General features: G+C 47.8%; 1 protein-coding gene across 10 annotated transcripts in view; it reads right to left on the reverse strand.

The window, feature by feature from the left end:
- Positions 1–18,417, reverse strand: part of GRAMD1B (GRAM domain containing 1B) — a 274,683-nt gene that overhangs the window by 184,167 nt on the left and 72,099 nt on the right. For 6 of the 10 annotated variants that reach the window (XM_030829748.1, XM_030829747.1, XM_030829746.1 and 3 more), the window contains exon 2: positions 15,850–16,673. The exons of the other annotated variants lie outside the window; for them this stretch is intronic. In XM_030829748.1, the coding sequence (XP_030685608.1) occupies positions 15,850–16,223 (374 nt within the window). In that variant the 5' untranslated portion in view covers positions 16,224–16,673. The remainder of the gene's footprint in view (positions 1–15,849; positions 16,674–18,417) is intronic. 10 annotated transcript variants of the gene reach the window in all.

The raw sequence follows: 18,417 nt of genomic DNA on the forward strand, positions 1-18,417 counted from the left end.
GTGAGTGAAATAGGTGAAGATTTGGTAAAACCAAGGCCCTAAGCCCCTCTTCTCCTCTCCCACCCAGCAGATCCTGTCTTCAGATCGATTTTTTTTCATGCTTTCGTCTGAATGCCATACGCCACTGAAATTAACTTTTACATAGTGATCTCCCACACACTCAATTGGGAGCACCCCAATGGAAGGGACATCTGTAACCATCTTTTCTTGCCTTTCTTGCCTCTCTTGCCTCTCTTTCTCTTTCTCTCTTTCTCCCTTTCTTTTTCTTTCTTTCTGTCTTCCGAGACAGGGTCTTACTCTGTCACCCAGGCTGGTCTCAAACTCCTGGGCTCAAGTTATCCTCCCACCTCAGCCTCCCAAGTAGCTGGGACTACACGCACGCACCACCATGCCCAGCTTGCGTCCATTTTTGTATCCCAAGCACACAGCAACAGTGCCAGGTTCCCAGTAAGCACACAATAAGTGTCTGATGAATTGTGAGAATTACCTCTCCTGAGTTATCTACACTTTCAGTTGCATCTCTCTGACAGTGAAGCAAAAGGCATTTTAAGAAGCAATCCACCGGGCGCGGTGGCTCACGCCTGTAATCCCAGCACTTTGGGAGGCCGAGGTGGGCGGATCACAAGGTCAGGAGATCGAGACCATCCTGGCTAACACGGTGAGACCCCGTCTCTACTAAAAATACAAAAAATTAGCCGGGCGAGGTGGCAGGCGCCTGTAGTCCCAGCTACGCGGGAGGCTGAGGCAGGAGAATGGCGTGAACCCCGGGGGGCGGAGCCTGCAGTGAGCCGAGATCACGCCACTGCACTCCAGCCTGGTGACAGAGCGAGACTCCGTCTCAAAAAAAAAAAAAGAAGCAATCCAAGCATGGAGAAGGCACTTCAGAGAGAGAAATTTTCAGTGTTCTGAGAACTTTCTGAATGGGCAGGCGACTGTCCTCTCTGTTAACCTCTAAGACAGCCCTGCCTTCAAACATACATGGCTGACAATGGCTGAAAACTCCTCCAAGAAGTCTGCAGAGGGCTGGGTGTGGCGGCTCATGCCTCTAATCTCAGCAGTTTGGGAAGGCAAGGCGGGTGGATCACTCGAGGTCAGGAGTTCGAGATTAGCCTAGCCAACATGGTGAAACCCCATCTCTACTAAACATACAAAAATTAGCCAGGCGTGGTGGCACACACCTGTAATCCCAGCTACTCGGGAGGCTGAGGCAGGAGAATCTCTTGAACCTGGGAGGTGGAGGGTGCAGTGAGCCGAGATCATGCCACTGCACTACAGACTGGGCGACAAAGGGAGACTTCATTTAAAAAAATAATAATAAAAGAAGTCTGCAGAGGCTCACAGACCCTACTAGAGAACCAGTGAGGTCCAAGTACAAATCCTGGACCTTCCTCGGAACCTGGAAGCAACAGGCCAAGCTAAGCAACAGTGAGTCTTGGGAGAAATACTCTCAAAAACAAAGATCCACTAGGTATTCTTCCATCTTCACAAAACAAGAGAACATGAGTTTGGATTGTACTGTGGGGGATTTCAGTTAGATCTTAGGTAGAACTTTCCCAATAGTATGTCTCGAAAACATAAAAAGATATAACCAAGAAAGACAGTGCAACCAATCCTCTTTCCTGGGGTTGTTTTTGTTTGTTTGTTTTGTTTTGTATTTTTATTTTGAGACAAGTGTCACTCTGTTCCCCAGGCTGAAGTGCACTGGCACCATCTCAGCTCACTGCAACCTCTGCCTCCCAGGTTCAAGCAATTCTCCCACCTCAGCCTCCCGAGTAGCTGAGACCACAGGTGCATGCCACCATGCCTGTCTAATTTTTGTATTTTGTGGTAGAGAGGGGGTTTCACCATGTTGGCCAGGCTGGTCTCAAACTCCTGACCTCAAGTGATCTGCCCGCCTTGGCCTCCCAAAGTTCTGGGATTACAAGTGTAAGCCACTGCGCCAGGCCCCAGCGTCTGTTTTTTAAAGTGATATTTTCTGATCAGGAAGATGTGGTTCATCATAGACACTGGTGGAGAAAACACATGTTTTCACCTAAGTTAAGGGCAAACTGTTCCAGGAGAAGCTCCACCCTGTACAGAGTAACCTTTAGGGTTGCCATTCCCCAACCCTGAAAATCAACAAAAAGGTCAACAAGAGCTCCAAAGTGTAATGATCCGGCCAGAACATGAATGCTGTCTAGATTAAGGCAGATTGCTCTGAGGGGTCAGCCTGGCACTCACTGACATTCCTGGGGGCAAAAGAACACGACAAGGTTAAGTGGCAGAAATACCTGACAACACTCTTCCCACTTTGGAGAAGCATCTCAGCCTGATCCTTCTCTAGAAATAGTGCTTCAGAAATGTACCTTAATCTTTATTTCACAGACTTCCTGTAGTAGGAGATGAAATATATTTGGTCCTTTCCTGGTTCTTGTCCCAGAACTCCTAAAACCCTTGGACTTTCCTGAGTGACAGAAGTGTCTCTTGTTATTTGTAATGAGCCCCATGGATGATACCTGAGTTTATGCTAAGCAAATGACTTAGGATACAGCCCCTGGGGAGCTCAAGATGGGGAGGAAAGACCAAGAAAGACCAAGTGACTAGAGGATTAGAAGGTTGAATCTCTCAGCTCCACCCACAAACTTCCAGGAAAAGAGAGAGGGAGGTGTGGCTGAAGATCAAGCTCTATAAAAACCCTTGGACATGGAGCTTTGCTGAGCTTCTGGGTTGCTGAACTCGTGCAGGTGCTGGGAGGGTGGTGCATCCAGGGTGAGCATGGGAGATCCATGCCCCATCTAACCCCCTGCAATATGTTGCCCTATGTAAACCAAACTAAAATTCTAAAACCCCCAGCTGACTGAATGGACACCACTTTAGGAGACCCAAGGGGACCCAAAGAAAAAAAAAACAAAACTATTTCAGGCCATGGAAAGACGTGGGGGCTCAAACATGCCCCATTATACTCTCCTCCTTGTGGAGCTCAGGCGCAACTGACCAGCTTTAACATGAAAACAGAATTTTTTATTTTTGAGACCCAAGCTAGAGTGCAGTGGTGCAGTCACAACTCACTGCAGCCTTGACCTCTCAGGCTCAAGTGATCCTCCCACCTCAGCCACCCAAAGTGCTGGGATTATAGGTGTGAGCCACCATGCCTGGCCAAAACAGAAATCTCAACAGTGACAAAACAGACTATGTTGCAATAAGACAACAAATTCCAACCTGAATCTAGCATAATATTATGATAAAGAAGGAGGCTGAAATATTTTGCTTCAAAATATGTTTCTTTGTTATATTTTGAAATGGCCCCGCAAAGCCATCTTTTGTGGGGGAAAATTTGCATCTGTAAAGAATCTCTATTAACATAACTAGATTTTTCCCCTTCCAGACCTTCCTAATCCTGAAGAGATTAACTGAAAGTCTAGCACCTTTTAAAGGTCTGAATACAAAATACTGGCCATCCATTGTCTCTAAGGGCAGCCATGTAGGAGACTTCATCTACATAATAAGAACTTTGGTCTCCACAGCCCCTTATCTTAATCCAGACACTCTTTTCTACTGATTCCAGATTTTAGATAATAACTTAACTCTTTTCTGACTTGCCAATCAGAAAATCTTTGAATCTGGGCCAGGTGCAGTGGCTCACGCCTGTAATCCCAGCACTTTGGGAGGCCAAGGCGGGTGGATCACAAGGTCAGGAGTTCAAGACCAGCCTGATCAATATGGTGAAACCCCATCTCTACTAAAAATACAAAAATTAGCTGGGCATGGTGGCGCATGCCTGTAGTCCCAGCTACTCAGGAGGCTGAAGAATGCTTGAACCTGGGAGGGGATCAACCTCTTGAACCCCAGAGGTTGCAGTGAGCCAAGATCATGCCACTGCACTCTAGCCTGGGTGACAGAGCAAGACTCCATCTCAAAAAAAAAAGAGAAAAAAGAAAATCTTTGAATCCACCTATGACCTGTAACACTAGCCCCCAGCTTCGAATTGTTCAACCTTTCTGGACCGAAACAATGTATACCTCACATGTATTGATTATTGTCTTACATCTCCCTAAAATGTGTAAAACTAAGCTGTAACCCAACCACCTTGCACACATATTCTCAGAACCTCTTGATGCCTTGGACTGTGCCTTGGGCCACAGTCACTTGTATTTGGCTCAGAATAAACCTCTTTAAATATTTTACAGAGTTTGACTTTTTTCATCTACACCTATGTACCTCTGCATGTCATTATTGATCTGTATCCTTAATATCTTTTATTATTAGCCTATGAACATAAGTGTTTCTCTGAATTCTGTGAGCAGCTCTGTCACAGGCGTTTCAATCAGAGCAACTCCATCTTGAATAGAGCCTTGGTAAAATAAGGCTAAGACCCGCTGGACTACATTCCCAGTAAGTTCCTCCTATCTTAGTGACAGGATAAGATAGGAGGTTGGCACAAGATACAGGTCATAAAGAACTTGCTGATAAAACAGGCTGCAGTAAAAAAGCTGTCTAAAACCCACCAAAACCAAGATGGCAATGAGAAGGACCTCTAGTCATCCTCACTGCTACACTCTCGCCAGCGCCATGACAGTTTACAAATGCCATGGCAATGTCAGGAAATCACCCTATATAGTCTAAAAGGGGGTGGGGGGGGCATAAATAATCCACCCCTTGTTTAGCATATACTCAAGAAATAACCAAAACAAGAGTAGCCATTATTTTATTCCTTTATTTATTTATTTTTTTTTTTTTTGAGATGGAGTCTTGCTTTGTCACCAAGCTGGAGTGCAGTGGTGTGATCTCGGCTCACTGCAACCTCCACCTCCCAGGTTCAAGCAATTCTCCCGCCTTAACTTCCTGGGTAGCTGGGCCTGCCACCACATTTGGCTAATTTTTGTATTTTTAGTAGAGATGAGGTTTTGCCATGTTGGCCAGACTGGTCTCGAACTCTGGACCTCAAGTGATCCGCCCACCCTAGCCTCCCAAAGTACTGGGATTATAGGCATGAGCCACCACGCCCAGCCTTCCTTTACTTTCTTAATAAACTTGCTTTCACTTTGCATTGTGTACTCGCCCTGAATTCTTTCTTGTGCGAGATCCAAGAACACTCTCTTTGGGTCTGGAGCGGGACCCCTTTCAAGTAACAGCTCTAGTAAATTAATCGAACCCTAAAAGGGAGTCGGGAACTCTGGTTTATAGTTGGTTGGTCAGAAGTATAGGTCTCAGATGCAACATGCAGATAGAGAAAAAATAAAAAAAGAAGAAGTACAGGTAGCTCTAACTTGTGATTGGCATCCAAAGTGGGGACAATCTTATAGGACTGAGCCCTGAACCTGTGGAATCTGATACCATCTCCAGGTAGAAGGTGTCAGAATTAAATTGAATTATAAGACACCCAGTTTGTGTCCACTGGAGAACTGCTTGGTGTGTGGGGAGAAAACTCCACATATCTGGTCACAGAAATGTTCTGTGTTGAGTGTGTGAGAAAAAAAAAATAGTTTGGTCTTTCCTTGCAAATTCTCTATCCTCAATGCATGGACTAACACTCTCCCTTACCTTCTAGAAGTGCAAGGTACAGAAGAAAAAAGTCTCTCAAATAAAAGGAAAATCTGAATGAGAAAAAACACCAGGAGATAATACACAAAATATGCCCCCGATATAGTCGGGATATTTCCCCCCTCCCAATAGCATGTTGACTTTTTTTTTTCTCTCTCTCTCTCTCTTTTCAGATAGGGTCTCACTCTGTTGCTCAGGCTGGAGTGCAGTGGCATGGTCATGGCTCACTGAAGCCTCAACCTCCCAGGCTCAAGTAATCTTCCCACTTCTGCCTCTCAAGTAGCTGGGACTACAGGTATATGCCACCAGGCCTGGCTAATTTTTTTCTCTTTTCTTTTCTTTTATAATAGAGATAGGGGTCTCACTATGTTGCCCAGACTGGTCTCAAACTCCTGGGCTCAAGCAATATTCCTGTCTTGGCTCCCAAAGTGCTGGGATTACAGGTGCAAGCCACCATGCCTGGCCCTGGCTAATTATTTAAATTTGTTGTAGAGATAGGGGTCACTATGTTGTCCAGGCTGGCCTCCAACTCCTCAGCTCAAATGGCAATCCTCTTGCCTCAGCCTCCCGAAGTGCTAGGATTACAGACATGAACCACCACACCTGGCCTGCATGCTGAGATTTTGTCCCCAGTATAGGAGGAGAACCTAGTGGGAGGCGTTTGGGCTGTGGGGGAGGATTTCTTATGAAAGGTTGGGGGCCATTCTTTCGAGAATGAGTGAGTTCTCATTCTTAGTTCCTGCAAGATCTGGTTGTTAAAAGGAGCCTGGCACCCCTACCTCTCTTTCTTGCAACTTCTCACCATGTGACAACCCTGCTCCGCTGTGTTAGTCCATTTTCAGGCTGCCAATAAAGACATACCTCAGACTGGGAAATTTACAAAAGAAAGAGGTTTATTGGACTTACAGTTCCACGTGGCTGGGGAGGCCTCACAATCATGGTGGAAGGTGAAAGGCACATCTCACATGGTGGCAGACAAGAGAAGAGGGCTTGTGCAACAAAATTCCTATTTTTAAAACTATCAGATTTCATGAGACTTATTCACTATCCTGAGAACAGCACAGAAAAAACTTGCCCCCATGATTCAATTACCTCCCACCAGGTCCCTCCCACATGTGGGAATTCAAGATGAGATTGAATTGGGTGGGGACACAGCCAAGCCATATCATCCCCCATTTGCCTTCCACCATGAATGGAAGCTTCCTAAGGTCAGAAGCAGATACTGGCACCATGCTCCTTATGCAGCCAGCAGAACCATGAGCCAAATAAACTTCTTTTCTTTATAAGTTACCCAGTCTCAGGTATTACTTTATAGCAATACAAACAGATCAATATACCCTCTAATAACTGAGTTAACATGATAAAATTATATTTTCCTCTTTCCTACTATCCAAAACTTTACAATTAACTAGTTATTTTATTAGATACAATATGCTGACTTTTTTTTTTCTTTTGAGACGGAGACTTGCTCAGCCGCCCAGGCTGGAGTGCAGTGGCGCTATCTTGGGTCACTGCAACCACTGTCTCCCAGTTTAAACGATTCTCCCGTCTCAGCCTCCCAAGTAGCTGGGATTACAGGCACCCACCATCATGCCTGGCTAATTTTTGTATTTCAGTAGAGACGGGGTTTCACCATGTTGGCCAGGCTGGTCTTCAACTCCTGACCTCAGGTTATCTGCCTGCCTTGGCCTCCCAAAGTGCTAGGATTACAGGCCTGAGCCACTGCATCTGGCCGCGTTGACTTTTATGGCTAAAAAATGATTTCTTGTGCTCACTTCAGCAGCACATGCACTACATTTTTTAAAATGATTCCTTTTAAGACAACAAGCTTGAAGACCCTTGGAGAGTCTCAAAAATGTGTCACTAAACTAACCATCCATTGCCTTTCTGTATTTTCCTAATTGCTGGGGCAAATATTGCAAGGGTTACCATCCCCAAAGTGGGCGCTCCCCCTCCCTCAGAAAATTATTTTTCTATGGCTGCAAAAAGGAGGGCAAAAACCAAATAGGTTGTTTATTGTTTTTCTAGTCATCTCCCTCAGCTCCATCATTTCCTGGATAAACTCGCCAACCAGAAGCAGCAAGACTGAAAATCTCTGTGGTCAGACTGTGGAGGGAAGAGGCACCAGGCTGGGTGGGAGAACAGGCTTGACCACAGTGATGTGCTGAGAGGGAGAGACCTTAAAAAGAATGAGGCTGCTGCAGAGATGTAATAGGTCTGTTAGAAACTGGTCGCGATTTCAGGTCAGAGGCCTGAGTTTCAGCTCTGACCCCGTGCTGCCTCCATGACGTGCCTGGTCATCTCATTCCTCCATCTCATCTACAGATCAGAATTGGAGAACCGGAGTCTCATCCCAGCTCGAGGACATACAGAGGACACAGAAGGGCTTCACACTCTCTGACTACCCAATGTGTCAGGGCCTCAAAGGAAAAAGCCATGGTTTTCTTTATCCCTCCCTTCCACAAACGGACCAAAGGCACAGCCACATTTTCCCAGTGAGGATTTTGAGCTATATGACAATATCTGAATCGAAAATCCAGACATGTGGTCTGATAACAGAAGAGGATGTTTGAAAACAGAAGTGTGTTTAGGAGGTTGCTGCCTATGGTGGCAAGGAGTGGCTGGCTACTGCGTGACATCTCCTTACCAGCTGAGGCATCACCATCCTGCTTCCCTTCTCCTACTGGAAAACCCACATTCGATTTTCTATTCTGAGTCCCTGAGAGACCTGAAACAAGTCTCCCCTGAGAGGACACTTCCTTCCAGGCTCCAGAGTCACAGAAGGAGAGCTCATAGATTCCCACCCCCCAAGACAATGAGAAGCTATGTCCCTCCTCACACCAGGCACAACAGCCCCTTGGCAAGTCGCACACTGATATGTGCTATGGAGGAAAGAATCCCATGGGGGCAATTGCCCCAGGAAAAACCCTCAGGTTTCACACAGCAACCCAGCAACCACCTCTAGGCTCTCCGGGCCAGCCTTGGCTCCAGGTCTAAACACCTGCTTCAGGGCCAGCAGTTTGCCCACTGGTGTCAAGAAGAAAATTCCCCACTGGCAGCTTAGCCATTCAGACTCCTTAACTTTTGCATTACCCTAGAAGCAATTATCAGTGACCAGCATAGCAACTGGAGGCTATATAATACCTGGGAGAAACGCACCAACTAGGACAGAAAGATCGCCTGTGCATCTGCCCCATGTTCATATCAGCCCCTTGTCTGATGTGCAATTGGCACCCTCTGAGCGCATAACCACCAAAGAAATTTTCAAAATACCAACTCCCACAGAGGAAGCCAGTATGAAATCAGCCCACAGGGTTCCATCTCTACCCTCTCAGTTTCCACGAATTGTTTTAATCTAGAAACCACATCTACAGCCAGGGGCTAGCTGCTTCTCACAGAGGAGTCCACCTAGACGTCAACAGCATCATCCTCACACCTCTCTGCTTCCCACAACCCTCACACACATCTCCTCAATGGCCTCCCGACTGTCCACATTCCTACCTTCCTTCAGGACCTCCCCCTCCACATTTACACGTTCTCAAGCAGGGGAGGGCTGACTGATTCCAGGCCCTGGGGGGATAGGACAGTGGAGCTGTAATGAGCTCAGGCTTTGGAATTAGGACGCGCTTCAAATCCCACCCTTGCTTCTGTTGGACCAGGAGAATGTTAACCTCTGAATTTCAGGTTCCTCAGCTGGAAAACCTGCCTGGGGGGACCGAGGCATTGTTGTGGGGATTGAATGTGATAATGTATTTAAGGCTGCTTGGCAGAAAACTTGGCACAAAGTAAGACCAGTCCCTGCCCTCAAGGAATTATTAATCTGGTGGAAGTTTTTCCCAGTTAACCCTATCCAGCACCGATCACTTACTTAATCCACTGACCAATCATAGGTCTCCTTTGCATTTGTTCTTTGCTTTGTGTTAAGAAGGACGTGAGTTTTCTCTCTCCCACACTTTCTGTGCTTCTCATATGTAGCAGGGCACACACAGAGAAGAGAAGCTACACCAATAGTGACAGGGGCTGAGGGGGAGAGCATTCAGGTGCATAAAATCACCCGGCTCTCCTGGAAATGGAGCTGAAACCCGAAACAAGTCTCCCTCCAAAGGTCAGAGGAAGGAGATTAAGAATCAAGATAAATATACCAATGCTGTATATTCATTACAGGCAAATCACACGCCAGCTAGGCTGGCACCAGAGAGATGACCTAGCCTAGCAGGCTGGGCAGAATCAGTGAGCAGCACGACCAGTGGTCAGACATGGAGCTAAGTGGAAACCCTGAGGCCCTCCACTCTCTAGCCACCGGCCTGCTAGACTGTGAGCAATCATGACAGGGGTAGGCATGTTATGTAGAAGAACGGACATAACAGCCAGGAGAAAGATGATACAAAAGATAGTAACAGTGAAGGTATACTGGGCAGAGACGCAGAGAGGTGCTTCTGCATCCCCTAGAAAGAGCCTGCAGTTGGCCACCACCCAACTCACTCACCTGTCGTCAGCTTTCCCTTCCCCCTCCAGAGAGTGATGACAAGAAGACATCCTGGGAGATGTGGCTTCATCCAATTTCTGACTTTTCTGAACCTAGCAATTCAGAGAGGGCTTCCAATCCTCAGTTTGGGTTCTGAACAATCACCACAATCAGTTTTGGGCAAGGAAGTTAGAAAGACATGTGAGCATTAATGCTAAGAGCCTGCCCCATCAACTGCAGACTACACTATTCCCTGAGCTCAGAGGGCAACATGGCCAGCAAAAAAAATTGTGCCATCTTATGTTCAATGGTAGTTAAGATGATGCTTTGCAGTTAGACCACTGAAAGAAAAGAGCAAGACTCCAGGCCTTCACCTCCCCATGCTTCCTCCCCACTACACAGAACAGCAGAAAGCAGTTGCCTTGAGCAACACTTTGAGTGTCTCTCCCAAGCTCTAGAATCTACAATAGCTCCCCATTGAATTGACTCCACTTTGCCTAGGAAGCACTGTGCATATAGGATCTCAATACCTGTTTGATGACTGAGTGATTCATTGAAATTCAAACTCTTTGGCATAAATCACCTTCGGTCTGTCAGCCTCACCACCTTCATTTTTCCACATTCCTCAACAAGATCACATTTGGTCATCCATCTCCATCTTCAAGTCAATATATCCAAACTGCTTTCACCTATAGGCATTTGTTACCCCTTCAAAACTCAGCTCTCTATAGATCAGTGGTTGTCTAGGGCTGGGGAAATGGGATGGAGAGGGTGAAGGTGCTAGCTAAAAAGTGTGAGTTTCAGTCAGGCACAGTGGCTCATGCCTGTAATCCCAGCACTTTGGGAGGCGGAGGTGGGCAGATCATGAGGTCAGAAGTTCAAGACCAGCCTGGCCAACATGGTGAAACCCCGTCTCTACTAAAAATACAAAAATTAGCTGGGCGTGGTTGCGAGCTTCTGTAATTCCAGCTACTCAGGAGGCTGAGACAGGAGAATCATTTGAACCCGGGAGGCAGAGGCTGCAGTGAGCCGAGATTGAGCCACTGCACTCCAGCCTGGGTGAGAGAGCAAGACTCTGTCTCAAAAAAAAAAAAAAAAAAAAAGTATGAGTTTCTTTGTGGGGCAACAAAAGTTTTCAAAAACTGACTGTGGTGATGGTTGTACATAGCTGTGAATATATTAAAAACCATTGAATTATACTTTAAATAGGTGAATTGTATATTATATAAATTATATCTCAATAAAGCTGTTTTTAAAAACCCAGCTCTATACTCATCTCCTTTCGGAAATTTTCCCACACTCATGAATAAGAAGAATTTCACTTCAAATAGTAGAGAAAAAGGAATCATTTATTTACTCATTAATTCATCAACAAACATCTATAGATCTACAGATCACTGTAAGAGATCAGGTACAGTGCTGTGAAGACACAAAGATGAACATGATTGGTCTTGGAGTATTCCAGTGAATACTGGAAAGTTAGTAAGCCATGCTATCTTTACCATTTTTTCCACTTCTTCCTTCCTAGGGTTTAAGGAGAAGAAAGGGGTCTCCTAATCCTCTTTATATTTTCAACTTTGTGCAGTGAAAATCCACAAGCCTGAGCTTCAAGTCAGTGACAAATAAAAAAAAAAAAGCAAATAATGAAACAAATAATGAAAAACAAAAATTAAAAGAAATCCACAAGCTATGGCCCTCTCAGCCACTTAACTTCTACCATATCACACTGAATTTCATAGCAAGCTTGAAAGGTGTTTTTCTCTCTTTTGGAGCGGTAGATTTGGGGTGGGGAATGTGGAGACGTCATGCTGGGCCTGGTATGCTAATCCTCCCTAATCCAGGCCAGAGCAGAGCCATTTTCCAACCATCATTTCCAAATCCTGAATTGGGTGAGGAGGCTCAGGTGCTGCTCCAGGACACGTGAGTATGTAACCTCATATTTTTAAACAAACATCCATTCCATGTGAGAGACTCACACAGTAATGAAATAAGCCTTCACCCTTGAACAGCAAGAGGAAGTTTGCAAAACATTTTCACATGCACTACTCTTCAGACTTTCCATTAACCCACAGATATCCTCTTCCGCAAATGAAGAAGGTGAAACTCATGGAGGTAAAGTGAAATGCTCAAGCTAATCTCCATAGCTAATTGATGATAGAACTTAAATGTACAGCTGTCTTCTGATATTAAGTCTAATGTTCCCTGCACTCCATTGCCTCTAAATGCCAATTCCATTTTTTTTTTTTTTTTTTTTGGAAATGGAGTCTTGCTCTGTCGCCCAGGCTGGAGTGCAGTGGTGTGATCTCAGCTCACTGAAACCTTTGCCCACTGAGTTCAAGCAATTCTCATGCCTCAGCCTCCTGAGTAGCTGGGATTACAGGCGCACACTACCATGTCCAGCTAATTTTTGTATTTTTAGGAGCAACAGGGTTTTGCCGTGTTGGCTAGGCTGGTCTCGAACTCCTGGCCTCAAATGATCTGCCTCAGCCTCCCAAAGTGCTGGGATTACAGGCATGAGCTACCACACCCTGCCACCAATTCCTTCTCAGGCCACTTGGTGGTATCTACAAGCACCTATTCACTTGATTGCTGCTTCTCCTGGAAGGAAGCCTTTCATCTTCGAGGCCTAAAAATGATGGGGCTTTGTTTTACACACAATCCAAATAGATTCCAACAGAAGGCAGTATAACAGTAGCTAAGAGTAGATGTGGGTCACACGAATTTGAATTTGAATCCAGAGTTTGCCTTTTCAGATACATATGTTCTTGTTTTTTGTTGTTGTTGGTTTTTTTTTTTGGAAACGGAGTCTCGCTCTGTTGCCCAGGCTGGAGTGCAGTGGCGATATCTCAGCTCACTGCAACCTCCACCTCCCGGGTTCAAGCAATTCTCCTGCCTCAGCCTCCTGAGTAGCTGGGACTACAGGCGTCCACCACCACACCTGGCTAATTTTTGTATTTTTAGTAGAGACGGTGTTTCTCTGTGTTGCCCAAGTTGGTGGCGAACTCCTGAGCTCAGGCAATCTGCCTGCCTCATCCTCCCAAAATGCTAGGATTACAGGTGTGAGCCACTGCACCCGGCCGATACATAGGTTCTTCTAGTCCAAAAAGTCACCACTTAAAATAACTGCCTGAACTACATCTAGGTGAAAAGGCTGCCAAATTTTAAGGATATGTCCCCAAATCCCACAAATATCAGAAGGTTCCACTACACACATAGACAACTCTGCAAATCAGGAATACCTTCCTAAATCTAACCAAATCTACTGTCACCCCCATCCTAGCCAGCAATGCAAGACTTTTTTTCTTCATACACACACACACACACACACACACACACACACACACACACACACACATAACATTTTAAGAGTTGGGGGTGGGGATCTCACCATGTTGTCCAGGCTGAAATGCAGTGGTTATTCACAGGCACCATTATAGCCTACTAAAGCCTTGAACTCTTGGGCTCACATGATCCTCACACCACAACCCAAGTAGCTGGGAATACAGGCCATGCCACTGCACCCAGCTCTTTTTACCATATTTTGTCCTCAGTATATATGGCAGAATCTCAAGATCAAAAGAAGGTCTCTTTTAGTTTCTTTTACATTTGAGGGAAAAGCCGACAAGCCATGACAAACTACTTTATTTATTTATTTATTTATTTAAGACGAAGTTTCGCTCTTGTTGCCCAGGCTGGAGTGCAATGGCGCGATCTTGGCTCACTGCAACCTCCACCTCCCGGGTTCAAGCGATTCTGCCTTGGCCTCCCGAGTAGCTGGGATTACAAGCACCGCTCCTACACCTGGCTAATTTTTTGTATTTTTAGTAGAGACAGGGTTTCACCATGTTGGCCAAGCTGGTCTCGAACTCCTGACCTCAGGTGACCCTCCCGCCTCACCTCAGGTGACCCTCCCGCCTCAGCCTCCCAAAGTGCTGGGATTACAGGCATGAGCCACTGCCCCAGGCCTGACAAACTACTTTAGTTCAAGGTTAACTCCCACCAAACTTGCCCCATTTCCCTCTACTCTGTGAAAAGGGTAGCAGGATGAAGTACCAAACAGAAATAACTTCTATCCCCAGGGTCCACAAAAACCCACAGAACAAAACTCTATATCTGCACCTGCTGAGAGAACCATGCTCAGTTGTTGCAAACAGAAAAGAGAAACTCTGGAAGGCCCAAAATGCCCATCTTCTGCATAACCGATCCTACTCCTCAGTCCCCACCCCGCAAAGACACATGGCTCATTCTGTTTCTCCTGCCACTCTTCATATTGTTTCCTTCAGCCAGTCTTATGCACCCAACCTCATTCTTTTCCTGCTGTTTTCTACTACCCATCTGTATTTGTCATGGTGTCAGCCTCTTCCTTCAAGAAGTCTTCCTCTACTTCTCCAGAACTCTCTCTTTTCTAGTACAATCAGTACCACACAGCACAGTATGTTTTCCAATGGCTCCCACAGGTCTTCAATTTTCTTTTTTTTTTTTTTTTTTGAGACAGAGTCTCACTCTGTGGCCCAGGCTGGAGTGCAGTGGCATGATCTCGGCTCACTGCAGCCCCTGCGCCCAGATTCAAGTGATTCTCTTGCCTCAGCCTCCCAAGTAGTTGGGATTACAGGAGCCTGCCACTACGTCCGCTAATTTTTGTACCTTTAATAGAGATGGGGTTTCACCATGTTGGCCAGGGTGGTCTCGAACTCTTGACCTCAAGTGATCCACACACCTCGGCCTCCCAAAGTGCTGGGATTACAGGCATGGGCCACTGCGCCCAGGTGTTCATTTCTTATACAAGCGTCCTCTCATCTTCCTTCTCAACCTCTATAACCCCTTACTCTACCTATCCTTCCCCCACACCCTCCTCAGCATCACCACTATTAGCTGTTACTAGACAGCTCACAGAAATATTCAGTAAGTACTTACTGAATTGAAATCAATGTAACTGAACAGATTTGGAGAAGGAATTCCAGGGATAGTGATCAATGACTCAGTTGCTCTGCACAACAACACAAATCCATTAAGAGCCAGGGCCCTACAGTCTCAAAGTAAATATGTAGGATTCGTGGTACCAATGAGCAAGTGAGGACTCCCTGCCCTCCACCAGGCAAGGGGCTTGGCTCAGACACAACTCCCTGAAGCAGCAGTCCTTACCAGGCTGTGTAGAGCTGCTCTAGGGCGCCCTGCACCAATTCTCTACGTGAGGGAAGCTCAACCTTCTCCCATTACCCAGATGCCACATTGACCAAGGCAAAAAAGTAGCTGCTATAAACCACAGTCTTGTAGGTATCGATGTCTAAAGACTCTGATATGGTAGGAAATGTGACTCACTCAATGTCAATATTTCACCTCCACACGAGTGAGCCAGTTAAGGCAATCCGGTGTGGCCAAACATAAGATTGAAACGGAGTTCAGAAATATAAACCACTTAACTGTTCTCTGGCCTTTTGCTATCTCCTGTAGAAAGGGAGCCATAGTAAGACCTACCTCAGACAGTTTGCGTAGGGATGAAATCTGGAGGTACATGAAGCGCTCAACATAGTGCCGCGAACATGGTAAGTGCTCGATAACTATTAGCTGCTATTATTTTTATTATTTATTTCGCTGTGGGGATGAAGGGAGATGGAATGCAGCGTGAAGCCCCACGTAAACGTGTCGTGCAACATGAAGCCCCTCACCCTGGGTTGGGGAGCGGGTGGCATGTGTGGAAGCTGAATGCCACCATCCCTGGGACCAGGCGCAGCGCCCGTCAGAAGCGTCTCTGGTGATGGGCTCCTGCTCTCCCCCAGGACGTTTCCCCCAGAATGCCCCGGGGCCCTGGACGGCTCTAAGACGACGCGAGGGAAGGGAAGGAGAAGGGCGGAACGGGGACGTACCTGCTTTCACTGCACTCCTTCCGCTCCCTCACCCTCAGCCACTTGCGGAGGAGGAAGCGTTTTCGGCGCGGGGACGCGCTGGGTGTGGAGCAGTTGGACCAAGGGGTGTCCTCGTCGCTGGAGGGCGTGATCTCGATGGACGGCAGCTGCAGGAACTCCTTGCCCGGGGCCAAGACGCCGGGTAGGTCCCGGGCCAGCCCGGCCTCCAGGCTCTGTTCCTGTACGTTCTTCATTCGACGCATCTTGAAGCGCCGGCGGCGAAGCGTGGGGGTCGACGAGCTGGACCAGACCGGGCTGCCCTCGGGCGCGCCCTGCGGCTCGGGCACCTGCAGGGCGGGCAGCGGCCGGTTCTCCATCATGTTGGCCGCCGGCATGGGGGCCGTCGCCTCTGCGCTCGCCCTGCACCCTCCGCCAGCGGCCTTGTTCGCGTCTCCCTCTGGCTGCTCCCCACCCTCGGCCCGCGGCACACTCCCTAATCCAGGGGCCTGAGGAACAAGTTCCTTTCTCGGAGCGCAGCGAGGAAGGGACGCTAGGGGACGCTGCGTGGCGCGCCGCCGCCGGGAGTCTAACTTTTCGGAGCGCGCGTCCTCCGGGCAGTCAGCCGCCGGCAAGGCCACCCGGGAGGGGCGGGAGTCGCCTGGCAGACACTCGGCCGCCCTCCTGGGGCTCCCCTCGCGCGCCCGCTTGTTTTTCTTCCGCTGCGCTCCCTCGCTTGCTGGCGTCTTTGCCTTAGCGGGACTCGGCAGCCAGGGGCCCCAGGGGGCGGTGCAGCAAACTCTCAGCGGTTTGCGTTCAGCAGACCAGGTTGGGGAGCCGGCTTGGCGCTGCAGGGAGGTAGAGAGCGGGAGGAAGAGGCCGTGGTAGGAGGGAAAGGGAGAGAGAGAGAGAGAGGAAGCGAGACACTGCATAAAAACAAAAAAGGAGGAGGAGGAGCAGGGGCTGGGGGCGGGGGTGAGGGGGGCTATCCTGAATGGGCTAGCACTGGCAGCGACCGCTAGTGTAACTGTACACGGATTCCCTCGGGGAGGGACTCTACCTTCAAGTAAAGCCTGCTCCAATCAGCCTAGTGAAATAGGATCACAAACCAAACTTTCTCAGGGCAACGATTGGCCAGGCAGCTGCCATTAGTCGAACTCGGCTATTTCCTTGGGGGTGGGGTGTGCAGAGAAAGGGGAGTCAATGAATTCAGTCCTCACTCTCTCAGGCCACCCATGATAAGGGTTGAAGGAAAATGAGGAGACGTTTCAACTAGCTCTTGTCTCCTAAGAAAGGCACTTTGAATTATTTGGGGGTGTGGGTAGTGGCACTGCAGGCCGGAGTATAGTCAGAGGAGGAAAGCAAGGTTGCTGGAGGCTGCTTCCAAAATGACAAGCTGAGAAGAGAGGACAGTTCTCCCGTGGCGGCGTGAGCTGAGGACACCAGACATGACATACGAAGGAAAGACGGACAATAGGGTCTGAGAGACAAACGACACAGGACCAGTAAGGAAAATGGGGGCTGAACCCTGTACATGAGCCAGCTGCCAGTACCATAGCGGCGTCCTGAGCAAAGAATGAAATGAGGAGTCGGTGAGCACCCGCAAAGCAATGCATCCAACAGAGCCCCAGGGAGTTGAGTGTACCCCCCCTTACATTCCGGAGGGCGGATTCAGTTCTGCTTCAGCCTGCCATGGACTGGGTCACAGGGTCCAGTATGTCCCCATGTCATGGAACCTAGGAAGTCTGGGTCAGTCCTGGTAGCATCCCAAGATGTGCTGAACCACACTCACTTTCTAGACCCAGGCCCTAAGAGATCATCAACCCTAGAACTGATCCATCCTATTTAGGCGCTCCCTGTGGGCACTGAGTCTAACCCAGCCCACCTCCTAAAGCAAGGCTGTAGCACCCATTCTCCTCCTTCATCCCCAGCCCAATGCATTTGTCTCTTGGGTCAGTAACTGTTTTGTTTTATTTTTAAGAGACAAAGTCTCACCTTGTTGCCCAGGCTTGAGTGCAGTGGTGCAGTCATGGCTCACTGCAGCCTTGAATTCCTGGGCTCAAGCTGTCTTTCCACCTGAGCCTCCTGAGTAGCTGGGAGTGCAGGTGCTCACCACCACACCCAGCTAAGTTTTATTTACTTTTGTAGATATGAGATCTTGCTAAGTTGCCCAGGCTGGTCTCAAACTCCTGGCCTCAAGTGATCTGCCCGCCTTGGCCTCCCAAAGTGCTGAGATTATAGGCATGAGCCACCATGTGTAGCCCCGTTGGTGACTTTCAAAGAGATCATGAGAAGCACCCAAGAATGTACCATGAAGTCCACAATCTGATCCACCCCCCTCTTTTCTGCCTCTCTCAGAGTCCAGTTTCTATCTGGGAGCCAATGCCCAGCTTCCGTGCCAGGACAAAAGTCACATTTCACAAGTGTCCTGAAGCTGAGGAAAATTCATATCCCTAAAGACCACAAGAATTCACTGCAAGTAAATACATCCCTGCAGTTCAGCAAGACATCAAGGGTGACAGCTGGCTATGGGTCTACCAAGCTCTGCAATGACACTTGTCAAGTACGGAAAACCTCAAGGCATCCTGATAT

The sequence above is a fragment of the Nomascus leucogenys genome, chromosome 15 (assembly GCF_006542625.1).
Source record: "Nomascus leucogenys isolate Asia chromosome 15, Asia_NLE_v1, whole genome shotgun sequence".
Classification (NCBI taxonomy): domain Eukaryota; kingdom Metazoa; phylum Chordata; class Mammalia; order Primates; family Hylobatidae; genus Nomascus; species Nomascus leucogenys.